Source organism: Pelophylax lessonae (assembly GCF_965119305.1).
Source record: "Pelophylax lessonae genome assembly, chromosome: 6".
In the NCBI taxonomy this organism is placed as follows: domain Eukaryota; kingdom Metazoa; phylum Chordata; class Amphibia; order Anura; family Ranidae; genus Pelophylax; species Pelophylax lessonae.
Window position 1 is genome coordinate 82,930,975 of NC_138773.1, and position 16,794 is coordinate 82,947,768.

Below are 16,794 nucleotides of genomic sequence, written 5' to 3' on the forward strand. Positions count from 1 at the left end.
TCGAATAATATGTAGTCTGGGTATGACTTATTTATTCAATTCTCAATGTAAACCTACTGTTAAATTATTTCATAGAACCCATAATTTATAAAAAAAAAAGTTAAAAATACATATCTATTTTAATAATAAAATATAATAAAAACAAACTACACTGATCTCATATTAATTCATCATCCTACAGCCTAATCATGGTTTTATTAATCTATAAAGCATCAACCCATTTGTCTGTCCCATCAAAGTGATTCACAATGTACAAACTTTGAAATGAATTTGTCCTATGTTTCTTCACTTTATTTAGAGAAGCAGACAAGCAGGAAAAGAGATAGGCCCCTCCCTAACTACAGCTCACAGGGTTGAGAGGGGATTGGCTGTCACTGTTACTAAGCAGAGAGAGTGTTTATGATTTCAGTTTTGGAACATATTAGTGTCCTAAAATCCTATATTATAACTGGGTCAGAATTGACCCTAACACCATGAACGTCTTAATTTTCACCACAGTATTTTATAATTTAGTGAAAAGGATTATTTTTCTATTACATTGTTTAAATAGAGGTTCCTGACAAAGTAAAAAAATCTTGATGCAATAAACAAATTTATGTGATACTTCTAGACATTCAAAACCTGAAAACGGGTCAGTTTTGACCCTAACACAAGAGGAGGGTTAAAGGGGTTGTAAAGTCATAAGGTTTTTATTTAGGATAAAAATCCTTCTGTGTGCAGCAGCCCCCCTAATACTTGCCTGTGCCCCCTCTCTATCCAGCAATGTCCACGAATGCCTCGGATGTCCAGGACTCTCCCTGCTGATTGGCTGAGACACAGCAGTGGCGCCATTGGCTCCTGCAGCTGTCAATCGGGAGAGAGAGGGGTTGGAGCCGAACATCCTCTCCGTGTCTGAATGGATACATGGAGCTGCAGCTTGGCTCAGGTGCCCCCCTAGCAAGCTGCTTGCTGTGGGGGCACTCGACAGTAGGGAGGGGCCAGGAGAGCTGAGGAGGATAGAAAAAAAAAAAAAACTAGACTTTACAATCACTTTAACTTCAATCTCCTCATTCAACAATAAGGGAAGCAGAGTGTTCAGGGTCAAAATCCAAAAAGCCTTCCCTTTTGCCTAATTTTCGGAACCTCTCTGTGAAAGGGAGGGTTCTGGAAATGACCTCCATAAGCTAGACCTTTCAGCCCCCAGTTGATTTGTTGTGTTTCTTAGCAGAATGCCTGGGAACACCATGTTCCACACTCCCTTGCTCGGTTAATCTTTGATGATCAACAAACCGAGTTCTGAGGGTCTGGATGGTGGGTCCCACACACATAAGGAAGACCACATGGACACCTTTTAGATGGTGAACAACCAAGTCCATTGGGCATTCGTAAAAAATTCTAAGATATTTGATGTTTTCGACCTGTGTATAAAGTTCTTTTATAAAAAAAAAAAAAGGGGGCATGTCCCCCTCAACTTTTTTTTTTTTTTTTGCACTGATACCTGATACGTCTGGTTTGGGTTTGCTTTTTAACTTCCTGTTATATTGTAAGTGGGTACTATGTTTCTATCTGTTTTTCTTAGCGTCTAGTAAGGTTACTTTGCGTTGGAAGCAAGGAAGCAATTAAAACCTCTATAGTGTATTAATGTGCTTTTACTAAATGAAAATGCTGCAGATACAAACTTACAATTTTGGAAAAACACAGTACAAGACTGACCGATATTACAAAATATGCCTACAATGTACACATGTCCATTCTTTCCAGCAAATTAGCACAGAAATTGTATGCAAAAAGTATGCTAAACCGCCATTTAACTTTTTCCTGGTGATGGAGTAATCTTGCAGGATCTTTCAGACTGCTTCTTCTCTAAAGTCCTGAAAAAAAAACTGTTCATTTTGTCTCTCATCACATGGCTTGTTCAAATCCTTTCCCCTCCCCCTCACTTCCTGTCTGCATCATTTCCTCTTCTATGTTTATGAACTAGTCCAACAAGTTAATTTGCACATGATTAGGGGATGTCTAGCTTATAAAACAATGTATGTAACATGTTTTCAACATATCTATACTATAAAAAACACCAAAATAGCCATAGCAACACTATCTCAATAAAGTTGCAAACATATTTCTATGTGGCCCTGCTTTCCTTCCATGCCCCTGATGTATCATGAATGATGATCAATTACCCACAATCTGAGAAAACTGAAGAGTTAAAAACAAGGGTAAATTTAACTGTTGAATGTGTTGGTTACAGGATAAACTTATCAACATTCAAGGAGTTCTGAATTCCACAGAGATCAATCTGCAGCATCTCACAGCTCTGGTGGACTGCCGAGGATTGCACTTGGTAAGTAGCGGTCTAAGCATCTTGGTTTCTGTGATCAGTAGGGTTAGCCATACAAGAGGTATGTGAATGATCACCACCAGCAATAATCAGTTAGTTGTTGGGTTGACAGGTGAGAAATAAGGAATTATCTCTCATGAAGAGAATCCTAGCAGCTCGGGTTCCTCATGCTTGTGTCTGTGACATTAGCAAGAATAGTTTCCTTTGAAATATCTGGCGTACGTTGGTCAAAGTTGTCCATTCATGGTATGATGGGGTAGTTTTTTCATGCTACACAATAACCGATCTATCTAAAGAATATTGTACAACAGGTTGTAATGTATGTGGCTATTTAAATGCTTTGAACCAGGGGCGTAACTACAGGGGTTGCAATCGCTACCGGGCCCCCCATGCTCCAGGGGGCCCGGTAGCAAACCAGTGGGTGAACTTCCAGGATCGCAAAGGTCACACTTGCAACTGGACCCTGGCATTGCACCACTGTGGGGAGGCCCCAAGATTGCAGGAAGGGGGCCCACAAGATTGCAGGAAGGGGGCCCACTGCAGAACTTGTGAAAGAATCCTGCTGCGGGACCGTAATAAAAGGCCATGCAACAAGTGTAAAGAGCCCCAGGATTAGTGGGAAGAGCCCTGGGCTTGAAGGTAAGGGCCCCGGCCAGGGGTCTGGGGGGCCCTTCATGGTTTCTTGCATCAGGGCCCTGAAGGTTCTAGTTACGCCTCTGCTTTGAACCCCATGAAAAGTAAAAGTCCTCCCTTGCAGTGGGCTGCACCTGCACTGCAAGGGTTTACTGCCTCTTTATATCTAGAGGTAAAGTAAAGGTAAATTCGTTTTATCTAACCAATCTTCCACTGCCAGACTGGTCCCTGCAGCCTCCTCTCCCCTGTAACCTGGAATCAAATACTCCTGTGGTCATAAAGTCTGATGCAAGGCCCATAGCCCTGCATTGGATGTCAGGATGCCAATGGACAATCCACTGCTGAAGTGTTGGGGAATGCCATTTGCCAGGGAAGTGGAGTATTGGTTAAGTCAAATGTTTTTACTGTCTCCTAGATGATACCAGCATTTCATGCCAGCAGTGCACTGCAAGGGAGGACTTTTACTTTTCCTGGAGTTGGGCTTTGAAGATTTCCATATGGCACCCAATTCACTTGGGTCACTTGCTGTACAACAGGATAAGTTAGCTAGAGGTTTAATTGTTTTAATTTGTTCCAATAATTATAAAATGTGAAGGAACATAAAACGCAACCAACATTAACTGCCTTTTTTTCAGATGGCTGCATTTTTTTTTTTGCTTTATTTTCAGTTGGTAACTCCTGTCCAAGGGTGGCTACACTCGCTTCGCCACTGTTTTATATAAAGGGGTCCATGGCAGCCACCCTTGGAGAGGACTACAGACAAGCATTCCTCTTTACATTGGGATTAGTAATTTTAGAGAAGGAAGATAACGTTATATGTGGCTTCAATTTGCAGCAAGTGACAAGGACACTGCATTTCTGGCAAGATCAACAGGTATTTCCTGTACTTGCTAAAAAAATTATCTTAATCTGAAAAATAAAAATGAATGCAGACACCACATCCAAGAACTGGCAAGCGGCATTATATAACAAAGGGTTGGGGCAGGCACACCCTTTCTAAAGCTGGTGCAGCTATAAATACCAAATTACATACATAACTACAGAGGATAGCGCACACATGCAAAAGAAATGACTATTAAATATAAAAAGGCAATCAAAATAAGTAAAAATGGGGATTTGGTCCCACCATATGGCCATATAGTGCTCAAACCCACCACTACGTCAAAGTACCCCATTGTCAGTGGGTCCTACACTATCCATAAAATGAAGGATAAATCCAACCTCTCTATACTATTGGAGATACTTACTCCTTACATGGGAGAGATGTGCAACTGCACTATAAGGGACTCCTCCTATATCTGCTTACTGGTGGACACTGATAGCAAAGTACAGGTGTGGGAGGAAATGACAAGGACACTGCATTTCTGGCAAGATAAACAGGTATTTCCTCTACTTACTGAAAATGATATTAGTCTGATAAAAATGAATGCAGGCACCACATCTAAGACCTGGTAAGCTGCAATATATTCCATTTTTATTCTTGGGTTTAGATATCCTTTAAATCTGCCAGGCTCATTCACCTAGATTCTGAGATGTTTCTTGTGTTCTGTCCCCTGCCAGGATTATGTCCAGTCTCTCACCGGTTTCTGCTATGATGGAGTGGAGGGGCTCATATACCTGGTCCTGTTCTCCTTTGTAACTGCCCTGATGTTCAGCTCCATTGTGTGCAGTGTGCCCCATACCTGGCAGCAGAGGAGGTATGTGAGTAACTGCTTTTTTATTCTTTGTGTGTGATTGTATGTTTGTCTACAAAGGGATGGGGGGATAGTTGGTGGTAAGACTTTACTGGGACAATAAAGGAAAACTCCATAAAGATGCATTATTTTGGGGTGGGTAAGGGGTAACTTGCAAATTTCTTGCAAAGTAAAATTCAGCTCTGAGGCCTTTTTTTCCCCCGTCCTTCATTCTATTGGATTCTAAGGGGATCCTAAGCATCTGTACATGCACCACAAATGTGTACTGCATTGTTTGTAATATGATTAACTCTTGTGATTGCCAGCTTTCTCTAGTATTTTTATTTATTGAAGTATTTCAGTAAAAATACCATATTATGGCCACTAGATGGAGCTGACAGTGAAAGGAGATAATGATCTTATAAAGAATGACAAACCTGCCCTTGCAAATGGTTAAGACATCTGCTCAGTGAAAGTTTATACATAAACTCCAAAATGTCATCATTCATATTAAAGTACTAAACCCCCAATGTGTCAATGCACTTTCCAGCTAGTAGCTAATGTAGTGCTATTTTCCTTTATTGTACCCCAAAGTCTTGCTTTTAAGTGTTGAGATTTTTTCCTTCCTGTGTCCTTTCCTTCAGTGTTTCCCCTAACTTCCGTTTTTGGGGAGCGCTCCCTGAGCTTGTTGGAGATTTAAATCTTCAGGGCACTGCGTCCCATGATTCCTTGTGCGGTGCCTTGTAATGTAAGTGCTGCCCGTATTGCGCTTGCATCCCTTAAGCACAGCACCAAGGCATATGTACATGGCAACTTGTGAGGATTCCATCTCAGCCAGGAGGGTAATCATGAAGATGTCTCCAGGGACACCCTGCAAGGCAAAATGGGACCCCTTTATAGGCAGAAACTTTACATAGCAGAGTTTAACTGGCTCATTATGCTGCAAAGACTGCACAAAAAAAAAAAAAAAAGGAAAGGAAACATTATGCCTGGCAGGAAAGTGTAACATTGCACTCGTCTACCTTAGCAACATATATTTTTGGTGTAGCCCTACAAAAAACCTTTTGTTTCTCCCTTTGAAATATATATTCAATGTGACATTACAAAACACCTCCCTCTTTTATCTAAAATGTGTACTAAAATACTATATATTGGAGCTGTACAATTCTGGATAAAATCCCATTTATTTTTTGCTTAGAATAAAGATCATGATTCGCTCACGATTCTTAATTCTTTTACATTATACTTTAAACTTGTGCTATCTTTACTGTTTTGTTTTTTTAAGGTTCATTAAAGTGTATTTTTTCCCACAAAATTGCATTTGAAAGACTTCTGTGCAAATACAGTGTGACATAAGATTGCAACGATTGCCACTTTATTCTCTAGGGCAGGGATTCCCAAACTACGGCCCTCCAGTTGTTCAAGAACTACAATTCCCATCATGCCTAGTCATGTATGTGAATGTCAGAGTTTTACAATGCCTCATGGGATGTGTAGTTCTGCAACAGCTGCAGGGCCGTAGTGGGAATCCCCTGCTCTAGGGTCTCTGCTTAACCACTTACCGCCCGCCCGCCGTCATATGACGGCGGGACGGTGCGGCTATTATCCTGGGCGGCCGTCATATGACGTCCGCCCATTCAAGCAGGGCAGGCGCGCGATCGCGGGCGCGCCGCCGTGCACTGCCGGTGTCGGCGTGTCCCCGGGACACAGCCGATCACCGGCAGGGGGGAAACAGCCAATAGGCATGGCTGTTTCCCACGTGATCGGCTGTGTCATTGGAACAATGGAGGCGCCCGGTAGATGACCGTGCATGCGCGATCGGGAGCGCGCAGCGCGGTCATGTCGGTGGCACTGTGTTCCGTAGGAACACAGCTGTCACCGGCGGTAGTAAACAGTCACTGACAGTGACTGTTTACTATGTGATCGGCTGTGAATCCATTCACAGCCGATCACAAAATGTAAACAAAGAGCAGTAACTGACTGTTACTAGCTCTTCTCTCCTCATACAGTTTCCAGTGTGAGGGGAGAAGAGCTAGAAATAGAGAGTTACTGCTCTGTACCCCTATAAAAAGTAAAAAGCACACAAATAAAGGTCCCCACACACAGTCCTCAGCCCCCCCCCCAATGTCCCCTGTCACCCAACAGTCACCTCATCAGTGCCCAGAAATTGACACCCATAACGTTCACATGTGAGCGTAGCGATCGCAGGCAGAATAACCGCGATTCTGCCCGCGATCCGGAAATCATTGCAAATCGCGGGGCGCCTGTGCGTTGCCCGTGATTTGCAATAGCACCCCAAACGCTGTGCGATGTTGCCGCCATTTCCGCCTGCCGAATCGCGGTAACATCGCGCAAACATCGCATGACGCCCAAAAAAGGTACAAGAGTTTCTTTGGGGCGTCATGCGTTGTTTGCGTGAGGTTACCTCGATTCGGCAGGCGGAAATCGCTGCAACATCGCACAGCGTTTGGGGTGCTATTGCAAATCACGGGCAACGCACAGGCGTCCCGCAATTTGCAATGATTTCTGGATCACGGGCAGAATCGCAGTGATTCTGCCCGCGATCGCTACGCTCACATGTGAACATAGCCTAAAGTTCACCGGTCACCAGAGACTGCCATCAGTACCGCCGTGCACCGTCACCTGTCACCCATCAGTGACCATCGCCCGTCACCTGTCACCCCATCAATCACCGTCACCTGTCACCCCATCAGTCATCGTCACCTGTCACCCCATCAGTCATCGTCACCTGTCACCCCATCAGTCATCGTCACCTGTCACCCCATCAGTCATCGTCACCTGTCACCCTATCAATCATCGTCACTTGACACCCCATCAGTGATCGCCACTTGTCACCCCATCAATCATCGTCACATGTCACCCCGTCAGTGATTGTCATCTGTCACCCCATCAATCATCGTCACTTGTCACCTCATCAATCATCGTCACCTGTCACCTCATCAATCATCATCACCTGTCACCCCATCAGTCATCGTCACCTGTCACCCCATCAGTCATCGTCACCTGTCACCCCATCAGTCATCGTCACCTGTCACCCCATCAGTCATCGTCACCTGTCACCCCATCAGTCATCGTCACCTGTCACCCCATCAGTCATCGTCACCTGTCACCCCATCAGTCATTGTCACCTGTCACCCCATCAGTCATCGTCACCTGTCACCCCATCAGTCATCGTCACCTGTCACCCCATCAGTCATCGTCACCTGTTTGCCATATACATGCAATCACTTACTGACTGCCTAAAGACTATATGCGTCGGCCATTAAAAGCTAAATACTGGGGTTATGGCAGCAGATAACCCCCATAACCCCGGTATTTTTTGAAACGGCGGGCGGTCGGCTTTCAGATAAGGGTGGTCCCAGTGGCGGATTCGCCGCGAAATTACCCTTACGGTGCAGGGGAAGAGGTGTCCCCCCCCCCCCCCTCCTGCCGCCTCCCAGACGTTTTCCCAGCTTACCGGACCCGCCGGCAGCGGGGAAAACTATCCGGTCCCGGATCCTCAGAGACAGGAAGTCGAGTGAGGGCAAGATGGCCCTCACTCAACTCTATGGTCTTGGAGGACCGGAGCTACGTCAAAAGACGTTGCCTAGCAACCGGTTTAAAGGGCCGCTTTTTTTTTTTGCTTTTTTTTTTTTTTTTCCTCTTTCAACAATTTTTTTTTTTTTTTTGCTTTTTTAGTGTAGTTGTGAGGTGTGAGGTCTTTTTGACCCCAGATCTCACAATAAAGAGGACCTGTCATGCCTATTTCTATTACAAGGGATGTTTACATTCCTTGTAATAGGAATAAAAATGATCAAAACATTTTTTTTTTTAAACTGTGTAAAAATAAAAAAATAATAAATAAAATAAATAGGAAAAAAAAAAAAAAATTAAAGCGCCCTGTCCCCGTTAGCTCGCGCGCAGAAGCAAACGCATACGCAAGTCCCGCCCACATATGTAAACGGTGTTCAAACCATACATGTGAGGTATCGCCGCGATCGTTAGAGCGAGAGCAATAATTTGAGCCCTAGACCTCCTCTGTAACACTAAGCTAGTAACCTGCAGAAATTTTTAAAATGTTGCCTATGGGGATTTTTAAGTACCAATGTTTGGCGCCATTCTGTGAGCATGCGCAATTTTGAAGCATGACATGTTGGGTATCTAATTACTCGGCGTAACATTATCTTTCACATTATGGAAAAAAATTGTGCTAAATTTACTGTTTTCTTATGTTTTAGTTCAAAAAAGTGAATTTTTTTTCAAAAAAAACTCATTTGGAAGACTGCTGCGCAAATATGGTGTGATAAAAAATATTGCAACGATCTCCATTTTATTCTCTAGGGTCTCTGCTAAAAAAAAATATATAATGTTTGGGGGTTCCAAGTAGTTTTCTAGCAAAAAAAAATGATTTTAGCTTGTAAACACCAAGTGTCAAAAATAGGCCCAGTCTTAAAGTGGATAAATGGACAACTTTGTGTAAAGCGCTACTTGGATGTTAGGCCTATGTATGTGGCCAGGCTGTGAAAAAGTGTTACACATGTGGTATCGCCATACTCAGGAGGAATAGCAGAATGTATTTTGGGGTGCAATTTTTGCTATGTACATGCTATGTGTTAGAAATATTGCATAAATGGACAGCTTTGTGTAAAAAAAATGTGTTTTCATTTTCTTTCCACATTTTCCAAAAACTTGTGGAAAAAAATGACATATTCAAAAGACTCATTATGCCTCAAAAATTATACGTTGGGCTGTTTGCTTTCTAAAATGGGGTCATTTTATGGGGGTTTCCATTGTCCTGGTGCTCCAGGGCCTTCAAAAGTGCGATAGGTTGTCAGGAAATGATATGTGTAATTTGTGCTCCTAGAATGCCGGACGGGGCTCCTTGGATGTTAGGCCTCTGTATGTGGCCAGGCTGTGAAAAAGTCTCACACATGTGGTATCGCCATACTCAGGAGGAGTAGTAGAATGTGTTTTGGGGTGTAGTTGCAAGTATACATGTGCTGTGTGAGAGAAATAACCTGTTAATACGGCAATTTGTAAAAAAAAATAAAAAAAAAATTAAAAATCTTCATTTTGCAAAGCATTGTGGGAAAAATTACAACTTCAAAAAACTCACCATGCCCCTTATTAAATACCTTGGAATGTCTACTTTCCAAAAAGGGGTCATTTGGGGGGTATTTGTACTTTCCTGACTTTTTAGTGTCTCAAGAAATGAGATAGGCCTTCAGTACATCAGGTGTGATCAAGTGTGATCAATTTTCAATGATTCGCACCATAGCTTGTGGACTCTATAACTTTCACAAAGACCAAATAATATACACTTACTTGGGTTATTTTTACCAAAGATAAGTAGCAGTATAAATTTTGGTCAAAATTTGTGAAGAAAAATTACTAATTTGCAAAATTTTATGACAAACAAAGAAAAATGCGTTTTTTCACAATATTTTCAGTCTTTTTTTATTTATAGCACAAAAAATAAAAAACCCAGTATTGATCAAATACTATCAAAAGAAAGCTCTATTTGTGTGAAAAAAAGGACACAATTTTTGTATGGGTACAGTGTTGCATGACTGAGTAATTCTCAGTCAAAATGTGAGAGCGCTGAAAGCTGAAAATCGGTCTGGGCAGGAAGGGGGTGAAAGTGCACTGTAGGCAAGTGGTTAAAGAAAAAAAAAAAAAAATTATATATATATATATATATATATATATATATATATATATATATATATATATATATATATATATATATATATATATATATATATATATATATATATATATATATATATATAATGTGTGTGTGTGTATGTACAGTATGTATGTATGGGGAGAGAGCTATTTGGGGGTTCTAGGTAATTTTTTAGCAAAAAATACTGATTTTAGCTTGTAAGCAACAAATGTCAGAAAAAGGCTTGGTCTTTAGGAGGTTAAGCTACCCTACTTTACAGACGGAAGTTCATTCCATTGATCTAAAAGAATGAAATGATACATTGTAAAACATTGAGTTTATAGTTATCTAGCAGCCTTAACAATATTGATAAACATCTCTTTTTTTGTCTACTGTGATTGAGCATGGAACAGCTCTGTAGGAATCAATAAATATTATAGATGGATAGATATTCTAGATAGATAGATATTCTAGATAGAGATATTATAGATGGATATAGATATATCTATATATATCTGCCTTAGTGCAGTTCACATGTTTTCACAATGTGCTATCAAAACACCTCCCCCACATTGCAGAATATCTTACAATCAAAAATAATTATACTAATAAAAATAACTTTCTTTGCTATATCTTTGATATTTAAAAGTCCTCAAAAGTGCAGTCCTTATTAAAGTGCTCTGATTTCACACTTCAGTATTTCCTCTCGGGATTTGTGCTCCTTCCCTGCCACCAATGGACCGCCTCTCACTATTTTTTCCTCCACTCCAGAATTATGTATAAAAGGGAATCGTATAAAAGGGAATCGGAGAGCAATCTCCAATAGTGTTATGTCGTTTATTAAAAAAAAAAAAAACTCCAAAATATAAAATCACACTTACAATAAATACTGGCTTGCATACACATACAAACAGTAGTGCTTAATCATATGTCCAGGACGCTTCTGCGTTCCACAGACCAGAAGTGAGGTACTGGAAGTGATGCAAGGGGCTCTGCCCAATGTGTTTCATCAGCGCGATGTCATCTGTGCCTTTAAAGAGCATTGCCCTAACGCAGTGCATTGCATTATCGAGGTGGGAGGAATAGTATTTTGCTCCCTTTGGGCTTTCCTACTCAGGGTTTGGGGGCACAGTATTTATGTGTTCCTATATTGCTTATTAGTAGTAAAAAAAATTGCCCACTACATAGCTGTGTAAATCTCAGAAATGGATTGACCTTTGGCAGGTAAAACATTTCTCATAATAATGTATGTATTTCATCTGCATATTTATCTGTTGAATATAATAAAAATATCTGTGCTTGGAAAAATAACAGAGTAAGGGCCCTTTCACACGGGCGCTCCATATGTCTGCAATTCATCCTATTTTTTTGCGGATGATTTACGGACATAATGTAAGTCAATGGCATTGCGGATGTCAGTGGATGACCATCCGCTGACATCCGATTTTCTTCCTTTCAGAAAACGGAAAGGAAGCAGAATCGCATTTCAGCGGTGTCATCCGCTGACATCCGCAATGCCCATAGACTTACATTATGTCCTTATATCATCCGCAAACGGATGGGATGATATGCGGACATACGGAGCGGATGACACAAGTGTCATCTGCTCCGTGAAAAAAAAAAAAAAAAGTCCCGGAGCGGAGCAAAAAAAAAAAACTGAGCGGCCGTGTGAAAGAGGCCTAAGGCAGCCAGCACAATAGGTAAGATTACACACCGTAAATTACATACACACAAGAAGACAGCGCCAAAAAATGAACAATGAAAGTAACAATCAGTAAAAGTCAATTTAGGAAGTCCATAAGAATAAACAAGGGAATCCTCCATACACCAGTGAGTGACAGTAGAGATGAATTTGTGTCACCAAACACCACGTAAACATAAGTTATCTGCTTACCAGATAGTGTTAACTCTCCTATTATAGAGAAGTTAACACCAGCATATAAACACCAGAACCTCAAGATGTCCATCTCGATCAATAGGAATAAAGTGATGATCACTACTAAAACCTCTCAAGTCCCCATGGATCCAAGATCACCTCAGCATAAATAAACTACAGTAGTGTAGTGGATCTAAAGACGCCTTTGAAGACGTCATTTAATGACGAAACATGTAAGGCGGATCGACGGTGATGTAAGCACACTATCAGCTGTAGCCTCTTTCATTGTGTATACACGCTTTCTTATTTGTGAATCCTGTTAGGTGTGCAATTTTTAAATAAAAGTATTAGCTTGTTTAGATCTACTACATTATTGTAGTTTATGCTGAAGTGATCTTGGATCCGTGGGGACTTGAGAGGTTTTAGTAGTGATCATCACTTCATTTCTATTGATCGAGATGGACATCTTGAGGTTACTGCCGGAACATCTCTATCCTTGTGTTTATATGCTGGTGTTGACTTCTCTATAATATGAGAGTAAACACTCTTTGGTAAGCAGACTACCTTATATTCACGTGGTGTTTGGTGACACAAATTCATCTCTACTGTCACTCACTGGTGTATGGAGGATTCCCTTGTTTATTCTTCTTATGGACTTCCTATATGTTTTTTTATTGTTCACTTAATTTTTTGGCGCTGCCTTCTTGTATATATATTTATCTGTTGGCCTGGAGATCAACTCTAAAGAAAACCAAGCAAGAGAGGGCTTTTCGGGAGACACTTATAAATGTTATCTTTGATATCCAGTAGAAAAAGTATTTGGCAGCAGCTTATCCTTCAGTCTGCTTTACCCACATATAATAGGGGATGAATAGGGGAAATTCCAACACATATTCTGAATAGAGTCAGCTCAATGCTCTCAGAATTGTAAATGATTAGCGCTCCGTTACAAATACTGGAGGGGGAGCCCTCCTTTACGGAAGACATGCACTTTTTCTCCAAAGAAAAACTGGATTATGTCATTTTTTTACAATTCAAAAGCTAATGATCTGTTTGGCTTCATTGGCAAAAAAACATAGAATTAATGAGCTAAAATCTGTATGGTCTGTGTTTTTTTTCTTTCTTCAAAACTTTAACTAATTAATGACCTTAAAATATATTCTAGAATTTTTTTTTATTTTTTTTTGTGTATGTTTTGTTACCATGTTAGCCATGAAAGATTTTCTGAATGTTTATTACTACGCAGTGCAAGAAAATGGCTGTGTACAAGGATGACCTTTTTTGATGAAATACTGCTGCCACCTTGTGGTTATTTTGTATTTGATTTTCTACCATAAAAAACTACATTTTGCCATCATTGTTTTATATTGTTAATTGTATTTGGTTGCAGTCAAATACTTGTTTTCCCTGCTCTTAAAAACTACAGTTAAAATTTAATATAGAAAACTTACAATTATTATTATTATTATTATTATTATTATTTTTTTTTTTTTTTTACAAACCCAACCAGTGGGGACAGATTATTAGGATATTTTAACATTTTTAACCACTTAAGCCCCAGAGGATTTGGCTGCTCAAAGACCAGGCCCTATTTTGCGATTCGGCACTGCGTGACTTTAACGGACAATTTCGCGGTCGTGCGGCGCTGTACCCAAATGAAATTGACGTCCTTTTTTCCCCACAAACAGAGCTTTCTTTTGGTGGTATTTGATTACCTATGCAATTTTTAATTATATAAACAAAAAAAGAGCGACAATTTTGAAAAACTAACAATATTTTTCACTTTTTTTATATGAAATTCTCATATGTAAAAATCTAAATTTTTTAACATTTTAGGCCAATTTGTTTTCTGCTACATATTTTTTGTGAAAAAAATCGCAATAAGCGTATTTTGATTAGTTTGCGCAAAAGTTATTGTGTTTACTAACTACGGGAAAGATTTATGTCATTTTTATTGTTTTTTTATTTTTTTTTTAACTAGTAATGGCGGCGATCTGTGTTTTTTTTTTTTTTTTTTTTTTGCGGGACTGCGACATTGCGGCGGACACATCGGACCCCTGACTGACATTTTTGACACTTTTGGGGGTACCAGTGACATTACTACAGTAATCAGTGCTATAAATGTGCACTGTTACTGTAATAATGACACTGGCAGGGAAGGGGTTAACTTTATTGGTGATCAAGGGGTTGTGTCCCTAGGGGCGTGATTCTAACTGTTAGGGGCGTGGCTAGTGAAGTAATAAGAGACCTATGATCCTACATAGCAGGATCGCATAGCCTCTGTCATTACTTCAGTGAGAATGACAGACGGTTGTGTGGCGGACATCGGAGCAGCCAGGTACACGCGCTGGCTAGGCAGGGAACGAGCGGGGGCGGGAGCACGCCCCCCGCGGCGTGCCCTCGCCCTCTACAGGCTTGTGGGCAATCGACGTACCGGTACGTCACTTTGCCTGTAGGGGGCTGACTGCCGCAGTATATAGTCGTGCGGTGTTCGGCGAGTGGTTAAAAACTGTCATGTTGACAGATTCCAGCAATACATTTGAAAGCAGGACTAAACCCTCCTTTCTCTAGCGCTCATTGACAGACGTAGTCCTCGGTGATACACCACCTTCGGGTTATGTTGCCTCCACAGGAGCAGGACTAGACAGGAAATTAAAAAGCTCTGGCCACACCCTAGGGGCAGTCCCAGAGGGTATATCCTCTCTCTCTCTGCCTCAGCAAATCAGTTATTTTCTGTCTAGTTAGGAGTAAGGACCTAGATACCTTGCTGGGATCTTAGGTCCTGGCAAGATTTTTTTCTTAAAGGATTTTTTAGACAGCTTTTTTTCTCCAGTGTTCCTGTGAGATCTTCAAGCAAGAAAGCTGAACTGGGCGACGGGCTGGATGTTGAGATCCGGTGGTCACCCCAGTTCAGCCTACGAGCGCGTGCAGGCCATAGCTCCGCGCTGGGTCGGCCGCGACAAAGTCCCATTAAAGGACTGACCCCGCGAGTTAAACGTCTCGCTGAAACGCCAAAGACCATGAGTCACGGCGTCCATATCGGTCGACAGCCCTCCCGCCCCGGTGGAGAGGGGTACTGTCAGGAGTTGGTGCCCGCCTGGTTCCGGTATGGTGAGTAGTATGTTCCCCCCTTTTCCCCTGACGGGTCTTGTGGTGAACGCGGGCCCCTCTCTGTATGGTAAGATAGAGTCCCTCTCTATCCTATAAATGACACAGATCCTCCTACTTTGAGTGTGATTTTATGTGCAAAAAGCCAGGAGGCTTGGTTTGGGAGCTAACTATCTAATTGTATACATGTTAAAAAGATTATAATCTGTGGCATTCTGGGAATCTTACGGTGATAAGAATAAGCTACCTACCAGTCAGAAGCCACGGACATGTAGACTGCCTTCCTAATCAGATCTCCAGCTATTAGCAGGCCTCCCGAATGGCCATGCGGTCCGCCAGGGCCGGTACCGCCAACCACGCCAAATCCCCATGCAGAGAGAGTGTTGTGTGCCCTGCAGCACACCGCTATTCAGTACAGGCCGCCGCCATTTTTTTTTTTGCTGGATCGCACGAGCCGCCATTTTGGCGTAGCCTCGTGTCTCCAGCATGGGGGCGGCCATGTTTGAGGTGATCCAAACACCTCGTGGAGCTAGGGGAGGCGCCGGAAGGCGTGCAGAGGGGCGGAGCCGCCTCCTTTCTTCCTGGGCAGCCAGCCAAAAGACTTCCTGTTTGTCAAGACAGCGCTGTAACCTGTTGCAGTTAAACTCTGAGCATCAAGTGGTGAGCCTGGGGGTCTATCTCTCTCTCTCTCTCTCGATCGATAGGGATCCCTAGCAGGTAACACTAAGGGGCTTTTTGTGGCGCTGGGGGTCTGAAAAAAAAAAAAAAAAAAAAAAAAAGTTTTTTATTTTTGAATTATATTATCCAGGAAGTGACTGGAATTATCATGGACCCTGCCACACATATTCCCCCACCTGTTTCCCTCGAGGGGGCCACGGGACCCGCCTGTGCACAGAGTGTAGAGTCATTTACAGCAATTTTGGAGTCTATGGTGGCTCGGGTGGAGGCGGCCTGTCAGGGACGGGGGTCAAGGAAGCGACCCCCGCCTACCCCTATACTATCTGACACCTCTGACTCTGATTCAGAGATGGTCACTGCAGTTGCAGGTTCCTCTGCAAAGGCTGTTATCCCAGGTAAAGCCCCCTCAGACAGTGAGGAGGACGCTTCTTCTCCTGCTATAATTCAGGAAGAAGCATTGGTGGACGCACTAGTTGTGGCAGTGCAGGAAACCTTAAAACTTGAGGCTTTACCGGCAGAGGCAACTGAAACAGAGATTCCTTTTGGTACTAATAAGCCCATCAAAACGGTGAAGGTTTTTCCTGTACCCAAATGTTTCGCTAATCAGATTAAAGGAGAATGGGAGCATTCTAAACGTACCTTTACTATTTCCAAGCGTATTGCTAGACGCTATCCGTTTGAGGAATCCATCATTAAGAAATGGACGGTACCACCAGTGGTGGATCCACCTATTTCCAGGCTGAATAAAGCCACGGTTATCCCAGTGGAGGACACTTCATCCTTTAAGGATCCGGTGGATCGAAAGATGGAAGCAGAGTCCCGCACCATCTTCTCTCTGATA

The 16,794-nt window shown here is 42.1% G+C and overlaps 1 protein-coding gene across 1 annotated transcript in view; it reads left to right on the forward strand.

Annotated features, from left to right (window-relative positions):
- The window catches only part of TTYH3 (tweety family member 3), a gene marked incomplete at its 5' end in the record, with an annotated part of 144,241 nt that overhangs the window by 82,554 nt on the left and 44,893 nt on the right, over positions 1-16,794 (forward strand). The window contains 2 exons of the mRNA XM_082261693.1: positions 2,228-2,320; positions 4,511-4,647. Of these exons, the coding sequence (XP_082117819.1) occupies positions 2,228-2,320; positions 4,511-4,647 (230 nt within the window). The remainder of the gene's footprint in view (positions 1-2,227; positions 2,321-4,510; positions 4,648-16,794) is intronic.